We start from the raw sequence: 22,218 nt of genomic DNA on the forward strand, positions 1-22,218 counted from the left end.
CTATGCTTTTATTTGTTATTATTGTTTGGTTTTGTTTATGTAAAGCACATTGAATGACCTCTGTGTATGAAATGTGCTATATAAATAAACTTGACTTGACTTGACTTGAGACACAGAGCTATCCACTGGTACCATGTATATCGATCCTTCTGCCTTTTATAAACAGACGAAGTGACTGCAAAATAATAACGTCATGTACACAAACCAACGCTGCACACCCATTACTCTTGTTTGAATTACTCGCGGACCCGTGATCGGATAGATATGCCACGCGTGTCAGACGAAAGAAGAGACAGAGCGATCATCTGATACCAAGTACATCCTTCTGGGTTATAAAAAAGATGAAGAGACAGCAAAATAATAACTTCATATAGCTGGACTTACCCCACATTTTTGTCTGTTTTTGTGGCAAAGCATGTTTATAATCCAACGCTATCGTGTGTTTCTCTATGCCAAAGCATGTTCATAATCCGTTTTTGAGATCCTAGCAAATTCCTGCATGGCATCCAATTCAAGGCTCACATTGCATCCCAATTTGTTCAACAAAGAAACACCTTTACTTTGTTCATGGCAATGCAGTAAAAAGTTGGAAAGTTATGAGTGCATACACCATAGGCACACACAGGCTAACATGCAAACTCGGGTCAGGTCAGATCAGTTTGTGTCACAGATATGGAGCACAGAAAGGTCATTTTTCATCACTAAATAAAAAAAATGCCATTTATTTCTGTAATGCGCACACCACATATGTCTGTAAATTGCTCAGCCCCAGAGAATCCTTCCACCATGTAAGGCAAGTTGAGCTGCCAGCTTGCAGTGGTGTCAAAATATAATAATTTTTATAATACACTTTTTGTATTTTTATTATTTAAAAATCTAAATTAAATCAAGATTTGGGTAGCCTAGACTCTGCTGAAAAAAAAAACAATATATAACGTGTGTATGGCACTGACCAGAATAAATCCTTATAAATAAAGGTAGTGAAAATGCCCTAAAAACAGCTTAGGGTTCTAAGGGTTAATGAAGCTAGTAAAACTATTAGACTACATCAAATTCTGTGTAGACTGCATAATACCAAAAAAAGGTCCTTCACTTTCCCAATAATAAGCCTCATATTACCAAGGACGGCAAAGCCTGCATAAATAAAAAGAAGCTGGCATTTAGAAATAAGGACTGGGTGGGTGTGGCAACAGCTCAAAAAGAACAAAACCGGATTCTGTGGAAGGCCAGAGAAAACCATAGAGAGGCCACTGAACAGAGCTTCAGGCATATGAACAATAAAAATCTTTTGGACTCCATGAACGGCATCACAAACAAGGGTACAAGGAAGTTTATTGTCACATGCATATAGTTACTGGAAGTAAGAAATGCAGTGAAATTATGTCTGGTGTCAGCCTATTTGTGCATTTATGGGGGGGGGGGGGGTTGCCGGCCCATTTGCTAAAAAATGCTTGGTTAAGTTAGCTGAGGCTTAAACGGTATACACATTTGTAAGTAGTGACTTGTCTAGCTGTGTGCCATTCTGAAGTCCTTAAATTCGGGACCATAGCTTGTCACTTGTTTCAGGGACCTTGCAGTCGGAATAGTCAATTGTTTATTCAAAGCCTCAAGTCCAAAGCAGTTTGGGCTATTCGAAGTGTACGTTTTTTGTACATAATTTTTACGTCATCCAGCCGTTCTTAGTCTGACAGTAACTCGTTTAGCTTCAGCTCATTGAATCAGATTAGACTGTTATCTTATAGCAGAGACGCTAACGGTCTAATCTGATTCAATGAGCTAGAGCTAAAAGTGCTACTGTAAGACTCAGAGAATGGCTGGATGAACTGGGGAAAGGTAAAACTCAATAACTCGATGGAAGGTGGAAAATGAGTGTAATTCCCCAAATGGTGGAATATCCCTTTAAGCTGTCATTTCTGGTTGGACTTTTGTGTCTCTTAAGGAAGGGGAGAGCAAGCGATTAAACTTCAGGCCTGGATTAGAAGGCGGAGAGAGTAATGTGCCAGCACTTAAGAGCTTGGAAAGTGAACACAGACACTGCGATGAGGACCAGGCCATCACACCACCAGTCACAGGTGAATGCAGTTGATTTTACCGAGAAATGTTGCCTGTCCGTTCTTGTTTTGAAGTGACTTTCTCTCCTTTTTATACAACCCCAACTTAGGAAAAAGTTGGGATGTTGTGTAAAATGCATATAAAACAGAATGTGATAATATACTAATTTCCTAAACTCATATTTAGCTGCAAAAATGACAGACAACATATCAAATTGAAAATTTAAATTTTGACTTTCATGGAAAATATGTTAATTTTGAATTTGATGCCAGCAACATGTTTTTAAAAAAGTTGGGACGGGGGCATGTTTACCATTGTGTTGCTTCACCTCTTCGTTTAACAACATTCTGCAAAATGTTTAGGGACTGAGGAGACCATTTGCTAGTGTTTTAAGAATGAAATGCTCCTGCCCGATATAGGATTTCAGTTGTTCAACAGTATGGGGTTATTTTAATCATGTTTTTCATTCCATGATGCACCTAATTTGACAGGTCTGGACTGCAGACAGGCCATTTTAGCACCTGGACTCTTCCTCTATGGGGAAATAGTGTTTAAATATGTGCAGAATTCATTTTAGCATTATTTTCCTGAAATATTCAAGGTCTTCCCTGAAAAAGGCATTGTCTGTATGGCAGTATGTGTCTACAGGGTACAGTTATAAGACGTCACTCGTCAGGACCAATGAGGGAACTGGGAGTGGTCGAAGGAAATCGTGAAGCTTCCGCGCGCTGTTGGAAATAACAATTGATTATAGAACCCCTGTTAACCTAATGATTCTGACCCCGCTAGATATGGAGAAGTTTCAGTCAAAGTAATATTACTATCCATAGTAGGCCGATGTAGGCCTACCCACGATACTGTTACAAGAATGCCTTCTAGCTATTTAATTAGACTCAACTTCCCCAAGAATAGTGTGCAAGGCCCTCCTCGGCCGACTAATTCGGGAGGCGCCATTTACTGAGTAATGATCCTAGTATGAAAGTTGGTCAGAGGCTATAGTGCTGGCCTGGACCACTATACTCACCTGGACAGAACATCTTACCGAAGTTACAGAGGGTTCAAGGTGTGCTAAGGTTAGCTGTCCAATTCCAGACTACTAATAAAATCAGTGACCCACCACAGTACAAAACGATGGCCAGTTCTCCTGGTAGCCTGCCTACTTTCACTGATTTAGCCCCACGGCCCTACGGACTAATCCTAGCCGTTCCCCCTGGCACATCTTCAACTTTGAGGGATATCTAAAGAAATTCTAGAAAAATATGCGGGTCAAAGCATAACAATTTATTTGTCAGATACAAGCTATTCATCCAATACATTATAGAAGGTACATCTAAATGAATAATGTGAAAGTTACGAAAACAGGTTAAAGGATCATTTAGGAAGCCATATGAAGCAATCAGAGAATGAACATACCAGCTCAGAGGATGATGACTACACACCTTAGTGGTGCGGCAGATTCTGACTACAGAATGGCTCCTAGAATGCTCTGTAAACTTCACTTAAATAGGCTACCTAGTTTGTGGTTGGTTACATTGATATGGATCACATGATTGGAGGTCATCTGATTTGAGAGTGTAACATGTAATGCACACAACTTTATTGGTTGGTTAAACACACTAGCACAATGCCACAATCTGTAAGTAGCCTAGGCTGCATGTTAAAACATTTCAAACCAATTTTACAAATTAAAGCCTAGTCTACCCTATTTTATATAATAATGTTAGTCTGAAATAGTGTGTGTGTCAAGCAAGTTTATTTATTACCTGATTTGGTCCAACAAATATTTAGACTTATCATCTTATTCAGATTTATTCTAATAGCCTACTATGAAGTGTCCATTAGGCCTATGGAATCTTCAGAAATGTCTGATAACTTCAGGCACAGAGAAAGAGGGCCAAGCTGAAGCATGTTCCCAAACAGTGCAAGCGGGCCTCTTCACTTTTTATTTGCAGATTCACATTCTGTTTTTATTGCAACATATACAACATCCCACTCCATTTTAGTACCAGCTGAGATCAGTTGCATTGTTTTTTTAAATCACAGCAGCAGTTTTCAGATTACGTACATAATTGCAAAAGGATTCTCAAATGTTTTCTCAGTTACAGTGGGCATCGCTTTCAAATGGCCACTTCAGTCGCGCATTACAAGGCGTGAAGCTTTAGTACCACTTACAGCCACTGTGCGTCGCTCTGCCACTGTACATCGCTCTGTCAGTAGCCTGACTGCCGCCCCTTCTGAAAAAGCAGGAGGCTAACTTTAAACATAATTGTTACCGACAGGAATCCCAGCCTACGAATTCAATAACAAAATAAATCATGCATAATTAAACATTACCTCGATTAAGGCTACTTGGGTATGGCTTAAGGCTTGACTACACGGTGGTAGTGAAAATCGAAATCTGCTTTTGATAGTCTACCGGTGCCGCTCCACAAAACGAAAAAATATCTTAATTTGCTGTCTACGTTATTGTCAGTGTTGGGGGTAACGCAGCTACGCAAATCAAAACAGTGTCTTAATTTACCCTACTTCTTGACTGCAATGTAGTCAATTGACTGCTTGACATGTCATTTTTATTTTTCTGTACAATAAACAAATACATCTGCTTTATGCCGCAGAATTACATTCATATTTGGCTGACTGCAGACGTGCCCCATATTCCAAGATTAAGATAGTATGAAGTGCTTTTTGTATAGGCTACTATCATAAAAATTTGTTAAAACAAATAGCTATTTGCAATTTGACAAAACGCTGGTCCTCATTTTGCGAATGCGAGGACGATATGAGCCTTTTGCATTTAGTTCGATGTCCGAGTCACCCATAATGTTTTAAAACCACTGGCTCGTAATCACAATAATTTAACACACGACAGTTGGATAGCCTACTTCATCATGTCCCCATGCCTACATTTTTGTGAGTAGCATAGAGATCGTTAAAAACAATAAAGTATGGCTCTCCGTTTGGGACATCGAAAACTTATATTTTTAATAGGGTAGACTACCGTTGGAGATGCTGACTTGCAAAGGGGATAACACGTTATCCCCACTATCATCAGTCATGCCCCATGATCAAAGTGGGGAATGAAATAAAAGTTTGAGAACCACTGGCTTAACAAGTTACCTGCAGTCCAGAACACACAGAATCTGTTGCAATATTCTGATGATATCGGCAAATGTTTGTTTTCCAAAGTAAGAATTTCACTTCACCATGCACCTTCGACAATGAATAGCTCATTACACTTGTTACTGTTAAACGTAGGCCTAACTGGTATCATTACAAACATTATTCTCTGTCCTAAAACTGGCATATTTTATGGCATTGTGTCATGTAAGTTCGTTGCAAAATCTAGAGAAATGTGTGAGGTGGTCAGCGGGGGACCATTGAGGCACACATTGGATTGTGTTATTACTTGAACATTCCACACTATCCACAGCTGTGGTATCAGGGGCAGGAGGATTATTGTTAGCGCAGGCTTTATATAAAATTCTTCAACAGAAGGCCTTGAATGCAGGCTTGCCCAAAATAAAGGCCTGTGGTTTGCGCAGCCTACAGTAAATAACAGACCCGCCACAATGTGCGGTATGATGCTTTTTTACAAGCAAGATGTTTTTGGTGCCCTACGCACACTGCATGTTCTTAAATAACAATGATCATCAGTAATATTCGACCATTAATTTGTGTAAATGGGAAAGCGTGACCACCTTGATTGGCTGATGATTGTAACGTGGGCATGATTCCAAACACCTCCCTTACAATGATGAGTGACTGTGACAGGTCTCAGAATGCGTGCGCTACACAAGGACGGAAGATATAACTGGGGCCGTAGGCTATTCACAAAGGCTTTTATCTTACCACTAGGAGTAGGCTACTCCTAAATCGCACTAAAAGATTTTAGCTTGGAGTTTTCTCTTAAAAGTTATTCACAAAGCCTTTCAGACAACTGCTAAACTAGGAATGAGTCTTCATTGCTATGGATGACGTCATTACTCATGCACGAGCTTCACTGAAGTGACCACCTTGATTGGCTGACTATTGTAATGCGGGATTCCAAACACCTCCCTTCCGATGATGAGTGACAGGTGACCGGTCGGAGAATGCGTGCTCTACACAAGTAGTGCAAAGACGGAAGATGATTAATAACTGAATAAAAAGGCCTAGCCTAAATGAATAAAGAGTAAGGCAAAACAAATAGCCTAGTAGCCTAATGAAACACAGGCCTACGGATTGATGCAGTATCGTTGCAACATTATTAAATTAATCTGTCACCATATGCCTAGGCTACGTTTGCAAAGAGGAGAACATTTTAATTTGATTCACAATGAAACATTTAATTTACATGTTAACAATGAGTAGTTTTGGTTGTTGTTGGTGGCGTTATTGCATCCCTTTTATGAATGCAAAATTGTTTCCTCGCGATTGGAAGCTCCTGTTGCCGCATAGGCTACGCATTTCAAAACATCGCAACATAAAATGCCACAAAAAGCTGTTTATGAATAGGTCTTAGTGAGTTAGGAGTCCTCTCGACTTCTTTTAAAGCGATGGTTCAGAGTAATTTTACCCTAGGGTTCTTTGCACCATGACCTCGAGCCAAACACCCTCCCAGAACCTTTTTTCCCTTGGTCGAGCCCTGGTCGAGTAGCGCCGTCAGAAACGAATGACGTTCTGCAGTCATGATGGAACCAACTTTTATCTCGTAAATTACCCCACTAATAATGCCCTGAATGGTACGAAACTTCTGCATTAGTACAACTACGACATTTAGTCCAATAACGAGGCATTAGAAAGTTTGTAAGTGCACCAGGAGTTTATTTAAATAAGACTTGCCTGATTATCTGCTACTATACCGGTGCGTCAACGTTTCTTCCGTGATTTGGGAAAAGCCTGTAAAAGTCATTGCAGGAAGCGATTACATCAACGTTTTTTGGTATATCCAGTTTTAAATATTTTTTTTCCGAAGTGTTTACAACTTAGTAATAACTAATAATTGTTGCAAACTGGACTACGAACAAAATATTAGTGCATTCCTGGATCTACATCCTTCTGCATGCTTCCTGCCAGGACTTTTACAGGCTTTTCCCAAATCACGGAAGAAACGTCGATGCAGCGGTATAGTAGCAGATAATCAGGCAAGTCTTATTTAAATAAACTCCTGGTGCACTTACAAACTTTCTAATGCCTCGTTATTGGACTAAAGGTCGTAGTTGTACTACTGCAGAAGTTTCGTACCATTCAGGGCATTATTAGTGGGGTAATTTACGAGATAAAAGTTGGTTCCATCACGACTGCAGAACGTCATTAGTTTTTGATAGCGCTACTCGACCAGGGTTCGACCAAGGGAAAAAAGGTTCTGGGAGGGTGTTTGGCTCGGGGTCATGGTGCAAAGGACCCTAGGGTGAAATTACTCCGAACCATCACTTTAAGCTGTCCCAGACTTACAGTAGGTGCTACTTTTAGGTCTAAAATGCTTTGTGAATTACTTTTTGTGAAAAAAAATTAGGAGTCCTAAAGTTAGGAGTGACACGCCCATTATTTTTAGGAGTTGCTCCTAAATTCGCCAGTTAGGAGCTACTTTTAGTCTTGAATACGGCCCCTGAATAAAAAGGCCTAGCCTAAATGAATCAAGAGTAAGGCAAAACAAATAGCCTAGCCTAATGAAACATACGGATTGATGTAGTATCTTTGTAACATTATTAAATTATTCTGTTACCATGCCTACGTTTGCAAAAGAGAACATTTTAATTTGATTCACAATAATGTTACATTTAATTTACATGTTGACAATGATTAGCCTAGTTTTGGTTGTTGTTGGTGGTGTTATTGCATGTTAGTTATGCCTACAATGCAAAATTGCTTCCTCACGATTGGAAGCTCCTGTAGCTGCATAGGATTTAGGGTTTGTGAATAGGTCTGTGAGTTAGGAGTCCTCTCGACTTCTTTTAAGCTGTCACAGAGGTGGGAAGGTGTGATTTGTTGGGGGCAGGGCCGGATTAACTGGGCACAAATGTCTGATGGCCCCCCTTCCCCCCAGCCAACGTGAATCGGGTGGTCAGTTAATAGGCCTATATCGTGAAGATTTTTCCTGCCATCTAAGGCAGGAGCGCATCTGTGAGGCCAAGCCTCACCAAGTAGCTCGTTTGTTTACAACTAACATTCCATTTAATTAAACTGCTTAGGCTATGCCAAAATAGTTTTCAACATTTTGAATATTAGTGTCGGGTGAATTGAAATGTTCTCAAAGTAGCCTTATGGCTGAAAGCTGCTTGGGATCCCCCCCGTCAAGCAATATAACCATACAAACGCGCTTCCTGCACTCATTGTTTCAAAAGGAGTAATTTCGGCTTTGTCAGAATTGAAGAGCTGTGGACGGCATGGCACGGCATGCCCAATGAAAATAAATTAACGCAACACAACACAGACCCCGCTTCTCTCGCGTCAGTCACTGACATGAACGAAACACAGAACCTGCTTCTCTCACGGCAGTCACTGACAGTAGCCTAGAATAAATGCATGGGGAAAACACTTCCCCATGACAAAGACATCGTAAAACACTGAAAGTTAATATTTTGTCACTAGCAACATACATCTGTCCTACATCTGTCAAATGTGTTATGCGTAATTCTGCTTCATAAAGTTGAACAAATACATTTGCTTATTTCACAGAAAAATATAAATAGCCAGTTAGAGTCTACAGTGCAGAGTTGGTAAGTTATGGTAGGCCAACTTAGAGTGAACATACAAACAGGGGAAGTTCTTTCTCTAGTAGCTGAGTAGCCTGATGGTAGGCAGGTGCGCACGTATAAGGCCGAACATGCAAGCGCCAATGAATCGTGCTCTCACGACAATCACGCCGTTAAACTTAAATAGGTTAACATCACTCTAAGTTCGCCTTCAAGCAAGGAAAACGATGATTTTAGAAGACATCTGTTTCGTTGGAAAGGCAAGGGGGTAGCAACAGGGCAACACAGAGACAGGCACGATGGCAGGGCTGTTATGAGAGTATTAAAATATGGGATATTCTACGGGAAAACATTAAAACGGCAAGACAGCGGGGAAAAGTTAAAATATGTGAAACACAGAAAAAGTCGGCATGCATTGTTTCGGTCCCCGTGCACAGGGATTATTTGTCATATTATTAATCACATATGATTATTTGTGAAATTGTGCAAACAGGTGCAACACATTTGAAAAGGAAGGACTGGTAGCATGCAAGCTCACGGGAAAGACTGATTTAAGAACGTTATCACAGTGTGTGGCTGTGGCGTAAAGCAGCGCGGGCGGAAGACAGCGACAATTGGCAGGGTCATGTCTTTTTTAACAATTCTGTCGGACGGTCATTGAACAATTTCTAGCAGGCAAGGGAGGGTCATGCAACTTTAGACTGAAGCATTCAAAATTCCTCCGGTGGCCCCTTCAATAAATAATGAACAGTCCCTAGATTGCTGCTGGGCTATATGTCTTGAGAAAACCAGAATGTTTAATTTGTCCTGTGTTTCTTCTACGGCTGCAAACGGGATTCACTCGCAGTTAACCAAATATTTATTTATTAGGGCGGGGCAGGCATATTTCTGGCTATTAAATTATTTCTAAACCAGTCTGCTAAAGTCTGTAGTGAAGTCTGTGTAGGGTTTTCCAGGCTCCATTTCTTTTTACGAGACACCCTGCTCACTTGAGACATCTGCCGGTTGTTTGGGTTGTTGCAGCGTCGTTGCAGCGTCACTAGAAAAATACAAATTAAAGGGAAGCTGGCCAAGTCTAAGCACTGCCCACTGTAGCCTTTTAAAATGATATCCAAAGTAAACATGTTCCTTTGGAAATTTGGATCAATGGTTGCTTTTATATAGGAACGTCACTAATTACCGCCCGTCCCCTATGTCCGCTCTCTTACGTGTATGTGTCACTTAATATTAATTTCATTGGGGCAGCCGTGGCCTACTGGTTAGTGCTTCGGACTTGTAACCGGAGGGTTGCCGGTTCGAACCCCGACCAGTAGGCACGGCTGAAGTGCCCTTAAGGAAGGCACCTAACCCCTTACTGCTCCCCGAGCGCCGCTGTTGTTGCAGGCAGCTCACTGCGCCGGGAGTAGTGTGTGCTTCACTGTGTGTTCACTGTGTGCTGAGTGTGTTTCACTAATTCACAGATTGGGATAAAAGCAGAGACCATTTCCCTCACGGGATCAAAAGAGTATATATACTATACTTCTATACAAAGCAAGACGGCGGATTCCTAAAGAAACGCAAGCACCCACACCATAAGTGTATCTAAATTAGCTATGTACCAAAAATTACATTTTACCGTGACTCGAAGAGCTGTAAACAGTGTTGTAAGGCTGCGTGTACAAATCCGCTTGGAGCTCCAGTGGAATTTTGCTATCGCGATGAGACTTCTCGGTCTAACCGTTGTGCCGTGTGAAAGGGTGGAAATAGGAGGCCCACCAGGCCAGCACTAAGCGTGGTAAACAAAATCGGATATACGAACCAAACCAGATTTTGTTCAAATCTACGCACCTATGGCTACTGAAAAATTTAAGGTTCATTTATCAAATGTTATTTTGAAGTATTGAAAAATATTGTTTAGATTTTTCGAACGAAAGGGGCGTTAATTGGTGCTCTTACCATAAATAAATAAATCCATCCCCAACAACAAATTTAGAAGAAAAACCCATGTACCACAATTATTGGCACCCCTAGAAAATGACACTGATGTAAAATGCACTGGTCACCCTTCAACATGGGAAAGACAAGAGAATACACAATTCAAGCTAGAATGGCACTACGTAGGGCGCATACCTCTGCTAAGAGCCCAGTGTTTATCTTTGTTTATCCTCTGCCACAGGGTGTATTCATGGTATGGTATTTATGGTATAGTATGTACTGTATGTACTGTCTAACATTTTGTCAATCCTTGCAGGTGCTGTTGGAAGAGAATGTAGTAATGGGAATGAGGAAAATATTAATGAAGGGCTGACCACCCACCCTCAATCTCCTTCTGACAGACCTTCTACCAACAATGAGATGAGGGTTCTAGACATTGTGGATGGCATGGGCGCAGACAGCAATGATCACCATTCTTCTGCTTTTTTGCCCACAGCTAGTATACCTGAGGATGGTGCAAGACCTCTCCATCACTTAAATCCCTTTAAGGTGATTCGAAGAAATTGCTATACATAGTGATGTGTTTTTGCATGTACAATACTATTAAACCTCTTTCTCAGAGGTGTCTAACACCCGGGCAATGTTCCATTTATGAAAAGCAAAAAAATTGTTTTTATTTTCATTTTACCACAGAGTTGATATTATATTTGACTTTAGTGTCCATGTCAGCCATTTCAAAAGTACCATTTCAATAGAGATTGAGCCTCAATTGGAGATAACTAGTGCTTTCTTGTGTATATGATTGATGTATGTTAACTGCGCAATTTTTTTAAAACTGCATTAAAGCCAGATTATGTTAACATATTAAAATGTGTGCTAACTTTGACAGCCCATATACATACATAAGAAATTCTAAACTTAATAACTTTTAATAGCTCATCTATACTCGACAGATGATCTAGGCAAACAACCACACACAGAAAGCGGAGGACTGTAAAGAGAAATTTGATTAATGTAACCAAACAAATGTTAAGATTAAAATCATGGATTGCATCTTTGACAAAGCGTGTTGGTGGGAATCGTCTACAACCAAATAATGAGATTTTTTTTTTACCTTAATTTTCCCTTCACATTAACTATTTTTTTTTGTTGTTGTTGGAATGTAGGATACTAGGGACAGCACAGCCTTTATGTCAAACACAAACCAGAGTGGTCACCACCTCTCTAAGGTACTTCAGAACACACATGTGGTCGATGAACTATCGGACAGACAGGAGAACCCCAATAAGGCCTCTGGGTTGTCCTGTGTACTTGAACCTTTACAAGGAAGTAAGGAGGATTTTGAAGGTCCCTCATTGGATCCCAAATATCTCTCTCAAAGCTTTCATGATGAGGAGGCTGGAAGTTGGAGCCACTTCCCTGAGGATATGGACTTTCACCAAGGTTAAATCTTAATCAGATTAGTAGCAACAATATATTATCTTCTTAAGACTATAAAATCTTTCCCAGACGACCCTAGTAATCACTGTTAGGAAGAAGAATGTTAACTTGCATGAAGGTCTCATTTGTAATTTCCTTTTTGTGTTTTTAGGTGAAAGTGAAAAACAGAGTGTTGTGTACCAGAATGAAGAGGGAAAATGGGTGACCGATTTGGCCTACTACTCCTCATTTCAGAAGGAGTTAGAAAGCAATCTGTCTAAGGAACTAAGCAGCCAGTTTCAAAAGGAAGACTTTGTCTCTGGCAGTAAGTAAAGAAAGTTCAACTAAAATTTACACCAAGGCCCGAGTTTGGCAGCGATGTCTCCATTTCAAGGCTTTTCTCCCGCTCAGGTGTATTAAATGTCTCTGGCAATATGGGAAGTTCGGGAAAAGCTATGTCAAGGCGGGGACTGAAATGGGCGAGACCTCTCTGATTAATTTAATTTGAATAAACCAATCGCATGCAAACAGCCAAGCCATCTATCGGCAAATACTGTGTTGGCCTAGACAAAAAAAAAGAAAGAACCCATAGATGGCGCCATATCGATATTTTGAACAAGTGAGCAGCAACCATACAACAGTGGCACAAGCCTGAATGATAGAGAGACCAAGAAATCATCTCGAACAAAGTGGTTCAAAAATAGGTATAAGTTAATAAGTTAACCAACAATTGTGGAGCTATGATGGCAATTTTAAAATAGCCATCATATTTAAAATATATTTGAAAATTTTGATCAGGTATAAAAATCCGTGGTCCTAAAAGTGGCCGTTTCCAACAGATTAAGATTAGATTAGGAGATGAAGGAGTGTGAATATGTGACTGAAAAATGTAATGACTGAATTACCATAACCAGAGCCATCATACAGCTGAAGGCTTTGGAGATCGCTAAAGAGCTAAACATACCCACCGACTTCAAAACTAGCCTTAATGATACGCCGCAATGGACACTTTTATGGCATTCTGAAAAAAGATCAAGGCATTCATTAACATATTACTGTATTACAAGTAATTTATTTAATTTCAATTTGACAAATGCATCCCAAAAGATGAATGAATTTGATCTCATGATTTAATTTTAATGGTGTAAAACAGCCTGAATGGCCTCATCATCAGCATTTTCAAAAAAAGATTTGTTATACAAAAAGCTGCTTTTCTTTTCTTTTAATTTTATTTATTTATTTTATTTTATTTTATTTTTCAAAAAATTGTCATGAAAAGAAGGGTCGTCTTATATTCAGGCCAAATACGGTACATGATTGCTAGATCTCTTTATGGTAAGAATGGGACATTCTGCCATCCTATGTGAAATAATAAGCAGAACAGTAGGAGTAGGCTATATCCAAAATACCTACACGATGTTGGCTGCAAATAGCCTATCATTAATAACATGTCATGGTAGGGTGTCCGAAACAGTAGGTAACGTACATAGGCTATATAAGGGATAATGTATAGAACGCCGGTCATTACTGGGAAAATATGTCCCGACAGGGCGAACCGGACCCCGACGCGCAGCGGAGGGGTCTTGTTTCGCCCTGAAGGGACTTATTTTCACAGTAATGACTGGCGTTCTATACATTATCCCGCTTATTATACGGCTACTTGCCAAAACGAAATAATAAACTCCCCACGATATGACTTTAGCCTACATAACCTAGCCTATTTGTTACCGTTCATCGTGGCATTTGCTGAGAAACAAATAGTTCGCAACAACACACGCTGCTGAACTTGAATCAAACATTCTTTAGAACACAGCTGATCAACCGTCTGCTTTCAGGTTTGAATGAAGTTCCAGTCCTTGCGTAGTGATATGAAAGACGTATCAGAAGCACAAAACCCGTTGCCATTGACAGCGGTAATTATATGTTATTGTGTTATATAAGTAATTTGCTGAATTCATATTTGGAGTTCAGAGAGGGTTCACTTCCTTATTTAAACTATGCTATCTCAAGGTAACGTTAGTTAATTAAAGCTACATTGTGGAATTACTTGAGATTTTTTCCTTAAAATGTGTGGTCATTCATGTGGAATTACTTCCACCAACAAAGTGTAGTATCCTTGTAGAATCTGTCATTTAGAACACATACGGGAGAGTAGCCCGAAAAGCGGTAGCCATGTCGGGCCTCCATCTTTAGAATACATTAGGTATGTCTAAGGAAGGACATACCTAAAATTCTAGCTCTGCCCTTTGTGTTTGTCGTTCGGTTACCAAAAGACAGAGGGTTGTGCTCGCGGCTGTCGGGATATTTTAAAACCTGCATTGTACTGATGCCAGGATGAAGGATTATGTTTATTCATTATCATATGAGAAGATATCCTCGTTACCAATTTTCCTAGTATATAGGCTAATGTGCAAATCATTGCATTTTTGAAAGTTCCAAATATGTATGAAGCTATCACTTGCCAGTCTCTCCAGGAATTTGCGATGTTGTGATCACAACAGTTAACGCAAATTCAGCAAATCCCTGCTAATTCTGGGTAATGATGCTCATTACCTATGCCCATGAAACCGAGCTGCACCAGTCACATCGGTGTGTCCAGGTATGGATTACTGCACGGGCCTACCAGGCCCAGGGGCCCAAGGGCTCAGGGGGCCCTGAAGCCCAAGCCTTTGCATGGAATCATTGCCTAAATATCAACAAATCAGGATGTAGGCTATGAATCTGATCCCCCTTCCACATATGTGACAATTAGTGGGGAGCCCTTAATACATCTGGACCCAGGGGGCCCGAAAGTTCATAATCCGTCCATGGGTGAGTCTGATATAGGCGGGCCAGAAGCGAGCTGCAGCGCTGCAATGTTGAAGTTAGGTGTGCCAGTTTGGCTGGTTTTCGTGTTGGTGATATTTGCATAAAATCAGCAAGGTCCTGCCTTCTTAAGAGCGTTCTGCTCTGCCTCCGCCCCTGGAGTGCCAGAAGTTCACATTTTCACAAAGTGTTGTGTAAGTGAGACAACATATGTTGTATGTATGCCCATGTTAACTGGTGACGGCACAAGTTAACATGGGCTATGCAAGCCTTGAGACATAAAGTAGGTTCATCTTTGCCTCACATACCAAAACCTAACTGATGTACAACAAACTGGCATGACTCCACTTAAAGAAGCCCTATGCAGGTCTGGTTATTCTTTCGCTGTTTCTGGGTTTTCGCCTGATTTGGGCTCGCATTTTTCACGACATAGCTCCCCCTGCAGCTTCGGTAGCAAGTGACTGCTACGCTAAACCCCCACTAGCTAGCGAGCTAGCCATCAAGAAACCAAGCTAAACACATACAGGGCTCACAATAAAACGGTCGAGCAAACACATTGTTCAAGAGACTATCAAACCACATTACAAAAACAAAGTTCACCCAAGGGTAGGCTATTTACAATTTCAACAGCAACAAAGCCAAGTCTGAGTCCGTTTTGCAGTCTTCTTAGAAACTACAATCTGACTACATTTTCGAGACGTGATTGGATACTTCCGCTGAGTCACATCTGGATTTGTTCGGGACGGGACCAGAAAGTTGCATATTCGTTTTTTCCACGGAGAAGCACTAGGGGGAGATGAAGCACCCACCAAACGACCCAAAAAGTGTTGTGGAACCATCAGAACGACTCTCAACCTGCATAATTAAGGTCATTTTTGCTAAAAATTGTTGCATAGGGCTTTTTTAATTCTTTAATCTGTTTTATGGGTAAAAATGAAACGCGTCAGTCATGCGCAAACGTGATCATTTATCATTGTTAATGTGGACCATGTCACACAAAAATGTGTAGGCCTATCTCAACACAAACAGTCTCTTTCAACCTGTGCCACAAGTCAACTGATTATAGTTGCGTTTTATTTTACTAGATCCATATTAGGGTAGGCTATTAGGGTAGGCTATATGTGTCAACCCACAATCGCGATTTTTTTGTCTTATGATCACCCTATACGCTATTGCTATGACCATATGGCCATTGCAACAATTGAATGTTTTGCAGCAAGGTGCTGATCGACAGATATAGTTTTCTCGAAATAGGCCTGCAGTCAACCATGATATGGATCTCGGTTAAGTTATTAAGTCAGTTGCAGTAACAATCTAGTGATTTGAACAATATACCGGTAAGCTTATTTTCTCCGAGCTATTGCTGCAGCCCACATAGCCTAAATTAGATAAAAATATAGGCTACTGCTCGTTCAGCCTGATGTAATGCTATAATAAGTATAGATCTTGTTCGGTTGACGAAAAAGCAGTCACAAGACAACATACTCATTAATTTAATGGGAAGACCGTAGGATGTTATAGAGATACAAAACTTACTCAAGCTGTAACATAGTAAGTAGAATTGGTGGCACAACAGCCTGGGGGTGTATTGCTGCTGGCTGCAGTTTTACTGAGCAGTTTCGGCCCAAGTGATCTTCATAATTTTTGCGCATTATAATCACAATGTGTGTTTCTGCCCCCAAAAACGAACAACGTCTGAAGTGGGGCCATGCCAGTTTGTTGTAACTGTTTTGGTATTTGTGGCAAAATAAATCTGCATTGTTCAAGGCTTGCATTCGTTGTGTTTGCTCATGTCATGGGCTGTTACCAGTTAACATGGACATCATGATATCTGTAGGCTATAGCCTACTGCTAAGACTAAAAGCCATTGTCCGCTCTCCGTAGTGTAGTGGCACTAATGCTTGATGCAAAGAACATTTTGCCTCCGTGACACTCATGTTCGAAACCCAACCCTTTGTTTTACTTTGACATGTTCCTGTTTGTAGAGAATTTTGTGTGGATAATGCTACATGCATACATGAACCGGTGATGTCCGCGTGTTCGGCAAGATCTTTCTTCACTGTATAGACTTCGTGAACATGTGAACCTCCAAGGGACGGAGGCAGAGCAGAGCGCTGTTAACAAGTAGGGATGGCCTTGTGATATTTGCATAAAATCAGTAAATATTCAACAAGTTGACATGCTCACCATCTAAACTGGCACGCCGTAATCAGTAAGTAAACATTGGTTGTAGTGTTATCCAATTGCGTGCAGCCCCTCAAGTTGGGCCGTAATGGTCATTAGTCATGGCCAGCCTTACAGCTCCCACACACAGCTTGCGTTGCAGTGCTGGAGATGCATCCCGTTCACTTTACATGGGCTTATGTCATTTGTTTCTGAACTGAGTTGTGGGTCCGTTGCGTCGCGTTGCTCCCGTCGCTCGCATTGAGAAGTTCAACTTTTGCTGCACCGACGGACGGCGCCAGCCAATCAAATTATGAACAAGTGAACAACAACAGATGGCACCAGCCAATCAAATTACGGTTATACCTTAAGTCATTTGCATAGCTACCGTCGGGAACACCCACTGACATGCGTTGATGGAACGCAACTGTGTGTGGAAGCCGTTAAAGTTTTCCAGGCTAGGTCGGCGACCTTGTAATTTTGTCCAAACATCGCAACTTTTCCGCAGTTTGACCAATCATCGTAGTTTCCCCGTGAAATTTCACCTACCACAACAGCCCCTCGCACAGAATATTGACCCAGATGCCACACTAACTTCTGACACCAGAGACATCACCGCCCAACTCTGGGCCTAAGTGTTGCAGTATATTCATTTTATAAAGATTGTTGATCTTGATCAATGTGATCTTTGCACTTAGGTGATGTCATTGAAAAAATCACAGAGGACCAAGAAGTGTTTGAGAAAGAAAACAGATTCATTCAGGTCTGCATCTCCTTCATTTTGACACTTATTTAGAGTGTATTCTACAAGTAGATTAACATAGAAGTCATTCTATGGCAAATCAGATAAGGTTGTTGCAGCATTTCAGATTCTTTTCAGTACATATGGGTCCCAAAACAAAGGCCTGTAAAATATTTCTGTTCAAATCCTCTGTCTTCATCTTTTAGCCCTAGATTTTTTGTTTTTGTAGCCCGAGAAGCACATGATCTGGGAAGCCATATTTGGGAATAAAATAATAATAATAATAATAATAATAATGATAATAATAAAATAAAAACTATTTTTAATGGTTTAGTCATACATGTTTGTCCTCCATCCTCCAGAAGTTTGGACAGGCTAGGAATAATGATTTTCAAGATTAATGCCCAAACATGATTTCCTGTGTGAGGCATTTTTGGGAGTGTAAAACATAATTGCTGATTTTATAACTTCCCCAAATCTTCACCTTGATTGATGTCAGGTCTGACCTTGCCATAAATTTGGTGCTACCTGAATTTTATGCCAAATCTTAAAGGAGAAATACGGCAATTTTTCACATAGATCTCTGTTTCACAGTCACCTAGTACTGTCGGTACAAAAGAAAAAAAAAACAAAACAGGCGGTTTTACCTAGCTCGAGTTGCTGCAGCCAACAGTTAGAGCATCCAGGCAGCTACGGTGCTACACCCTGGGGCTGTGTTCATAAGCCCCCATGTTCATACCTCTAGAGTGTAGTGCTGTAGCTGTCGGCTGCAGCAACTCGAGCTAGGCAAAACCGATTGTTTCCGTTTTTTTCAGTACTCGTGACCTTGAGAAATGGAGATCTATGTAAAAAAAAGCTGGATATCTAAGTTAAGAGTGCGGCCCACACATGGAGATCCCAGAATTAGGTTGGTTCCATTCATAGAAATCTTCATGCTTATAGCAAACTGAGATGCCTTATAGGTTTGCCTGTTTGGATTGTAAATATCATACAATTCTGTATGAACAGATGTCGCACGATCATTCTGTTGCCAGTATTATCATGGAAATACTGTAAAACGTACAGTAATGGCAGAGACTTCAACTTAAACAAAGTCCCTTTATAATTGCCTGTATGCAAGACCCTTACAGTGAAATAAACTCCTGCCCTATATAAATGCAGTGGAAATTATATGTAGTTTTGCGAGTATTATAACAATACTTTCATTATTGTTAGTTAAGATTACGTGTGTTTTAGCACTGCTTTATGTTTGGTCTTTTCATTGATCTAACATGGATGTTTTACAAGGATGTGAAATGTGGTGTAGGACAATTATTTGGTTGAAATTTGTGTTTGTCTAGGTATGTTTCGTAAATGCATTTGGGAAATGTAATGCTTCCAGGAAATGCAGATGTCTTTATTCCCCTAGGAGGAACAAATGGAGGCTAATGGCAGCTTGGGTATGGGAGATCCTTCATGGAAGCTGCCAACAAGTAGTCATATTCTCATGAGGGCTTCCCAAATTTCTTCCGACTTTGAGAGGGGAAATCATAGTTATCTGCGGCTGTCTTTGGGGGAGTTCTTCCAGCAGAGATCAGAAGCCCTAGGCTGCCTTGGATATGAAGAGGACACTGTTAAACGGGTGTGTATGTTTTTGATGTATGCATCATTGGAAAGTATTTTATGGCCCTTCATTAAAACATAATAACTTAATTTATAAAATTGACTCATGTTACTTGTTTTGCCCTAGATGGTCACACATAAGACTATAACTGCTTTTAAAGTCAGTTACAACCACTATTTGTATGATTTTTGCTGTATTCAAGAGTACTGCAAAAACCTTACCCTGACATGATGACATACTGTACTATACACCTAATATGACTGGCTTACATTTCCTTGAAAAGGGGCCACTTTTATTTCATATGAAGTTGACTATTGTTTTGCTAAGTCATGGCTGATCTCGACACACACAACTTTTTAGTAATACCAGTGTTTCCCCTAGAATTTTTTCCAGCAGCGGTGCTGTAAGTTGTAGGAAGGTTTAAAAACATTTTGAAAAATTACTCCTTAAATGATGACTTTTGGTGGATTTTGTTGACAGAAATTGACAGATTGAGAGTTCTGTCAATAACCATCAAAACGGGCATCTGCTGTGAAAAAAAGATGTAAAAAAATGTAGTGGACAAAACCCCATCTTGCAGTCTAATATTACCGGTATTTAAAACAACCTGATTTAATGCAATTTGTCAGATTTCTACCCTGCACATATGTCAATCACATGCATACAGCAATCGGCATAGGCTGCTAGACAGATAGGAAACCTATGGTGCGTTCATATGCATGGGGAAAAATGTTCCAACCAATCGGATTTTGTTGTTGAGTGGTGTGGTGAATCTTGGGCAGTTCAGTGTTGCTAGTTTAGCACGCTAGTTGAAGCAGCCGTGGCCTACTGGTTAGCGCTTCGGACTTGTAACCGGAGGGTTGCCGGTTCGAACCCCTACCAGTAGGTGCGGCTGAAGTGCCCTTGAGCAAGGCACCTAACTCCTCACTGCTCCCCAAGCGCTGCTGTTGTTGCAGGCAGCTCACTGCGCCGGTATTAGTGTGTGCTTCACCTCACTGTGTTCACTGTGCAGGGTTTCCCGCAGGAAATGTGTTAGTCAAGGTGGTAGGTCGTTGGTCGAGGGGGTGGGGGGGGGGCTCTGGTATCGGTTGCCATCCGAGTGGGGGGGGGGGTGTTCTTGTATCGGTTGCCGTCGGTGGGGGGGGTGTGGGTGTTGGCGTCTTGTTTGTGCGATACACTACAGACTGTATATTTAACAATTATTTATTAAACACTACATTATAAATAAATAACCAGCTTCTCAAAATAACAGTTAACAAAGAACAAAGTAACAACACCAAACAAACTATACAACAGTATACAAATATTTCAAAATATTTGTGTAATTTGTGCAATTTTAACAAAGACTATTACAAACTATAGAACAAGTGCAAAAGAAAGTGCAAAACAACAAAATGTGCAAATGTGATCAGTCACTACTTATGGCAGAGCTGACAACTAGCATGGTTACAAGCCATCCTCCTTGGCTTTAAAAAGATAATTTCAAGGGCCCTTTGGTAATTGCACTGTTTTACTATTGGACCATTAATGCTTATCTTCATGCAGGCTGTCAGACTGTTGACCTGCAGCCTGTTCCACAAGTCTGTCCTGATCTATACACCGAGAGTGAATGAAGTTTAGATAATTTTATAGTTTTGTGTAATATGGATGGAATTTGAGCGCGGAACGCTTTTTAATTTAGAAGCCGCAGTGGCCGCTCTGTTCCGCTCCGTTCCGCTCCCATACCGCTCACACCACGAGTCTGAGGCATGCCCACTAATAAAACCAAGACCGTTAAATTTCAAAGATATTGGCCATATAGCCTAAGTTCGTTGATGGGGATGGAGTTAGCTAAATAATTTAGAAAGCATACGCGTAGGCACGGATGGGCCTGGACTAGTCAACGCGCAAGTCAACACTGTGCTGAGAGCAGGTGGCTGTTTACTCGGCCGCTTCTCAGGTCAAATTCGCGTCAGGTCAATTTAGCTCCCCGGTCCCAAAGAACTAAGAGCAACGGCAATATATTTCACTCAGAACATTTATTTTAAAAGACTGCAACACTGATAGTGCAACAACAAACAAGCTTGGCAACGTTAACTAAAGGGATCAGTCGGGATTAATTGACAAAAGAACGAAAATGACAAATCACGCAGTCGGCTAAATATTTTAAACTTGCGCCAAACGGATGAACCCAGCATCGGTGCGTCGCATAAATTAAAACACAAATTGAAGCAACAACTTGATCATTGGACAACCCTACCACTAAACCTTTCCATAGGCCTGCAACGATTATGACATAAAAAGTGGAATATGAACGCATTTCATCATACCTAACAATTAAACGGAGTTGTGGCTGTTCGCGATTTGACTGATTCTTGAGAACGAGGAGCGATATATTTGCACTGCTCAGCTCCGCCAACGTCCTTTTAGGCAAGTCCCTCCACTCGGCGGCCATATAGCAACGCTTTTTGGGCACTCATCGGGCATCCTCTTCGGCAGAAATGCGCGTGAGCAAGGCTTCACGACACCAATCTTGCTCCAGCTGCGAGTTCACAACACATGATTGGCACGATGTCTTCACAACACACCATATGATTGGCTCAATGTATTCACATCACACCACATGATTGGCTCAATGTATTCACATGTCGACGTTTTGCCGAGGAAGGGGTGTGATGTGTAGGGTTACAAACTAACCCCATGCATTTCTATGGAGGATTTTTTGAGTGCTGTGTCTCCTCATTAGAACGTCTCTGGCTCCGCTCACTAGCTCTGATTCGGAGGCATATCACATATGTAAAGATTATAAAATCTGATTATTTTTCGATTCATGACACGTTTCTTCTTATTTTTTAATGCGTTCTGCG

The 22,218-nt window shown here is 40.8% G+C and overlaps 1 protein-coding gene across 4 annotated transcripts in view; it reads left to right on the forward strand.

Moving 5' to 3' along the window:
• cep192 (centrosomal protein 192) overlaps nucleotides 1-22,218 on the forward strand; it is a 108,282-nt gene that overhangs the window by 30,318 nt on the left and 55,746 nt on the right. For 3 of the 4 annotated variants that reach the window (XM_076281206.1, XM_076281209.1, XM_076281207.1), the window contains exons 6-11: nucleotides 1,940-2,072; nucleotides 10,957-11,189; nucleotides 11,807-12,083; nucleotides 12,232-12,384; nucleotides 17,726-17,790; nucleotides 19,178-19,390. In XM_076281206.1, the coding sequence (XP_076137321.1) occupies nucleotides 1,940-2,072; nucleotides 10,957-11,189; nucleotides 11,807-12,083; nucleotides 12,232-12,384; nucleotides 17,726-17,790; nucleotides 19,178-19,390 (1,074 nt within the window). The remainder of the gene's footprint in view (nucleotides 1-1,939; nucleotides 2,073-10,956; nucleotides 11,190-11,806; nucleotides 12,084-12,231; nucleotides 12,385-17,725; nucleotides 17,791-19,177; nucleotides 19,391-22,218) is intronic. The other variant, XM_076281210.1, reaches the window with a different exon arrangement.

Source organism: Alosa pseudoharengus, unplaced genomic scaffold, assembly GCF_046254945.1.
Source record: "Alosa pseudoharengus isolate Yale_2024_CS ecotype anadromous, Long Island Sound unplaced genomic scaffold, YU_APseudo_1.1 YU_APseudo_1.1_scf_12, whole genome shotgun sequence".
Taxonomy (NCBI): Eukaryota; Metazoa; Chordata; class Actinopteri; order Clupeiformes; family Clupeidae; genus Alosa; species Alosa pseudoharengus.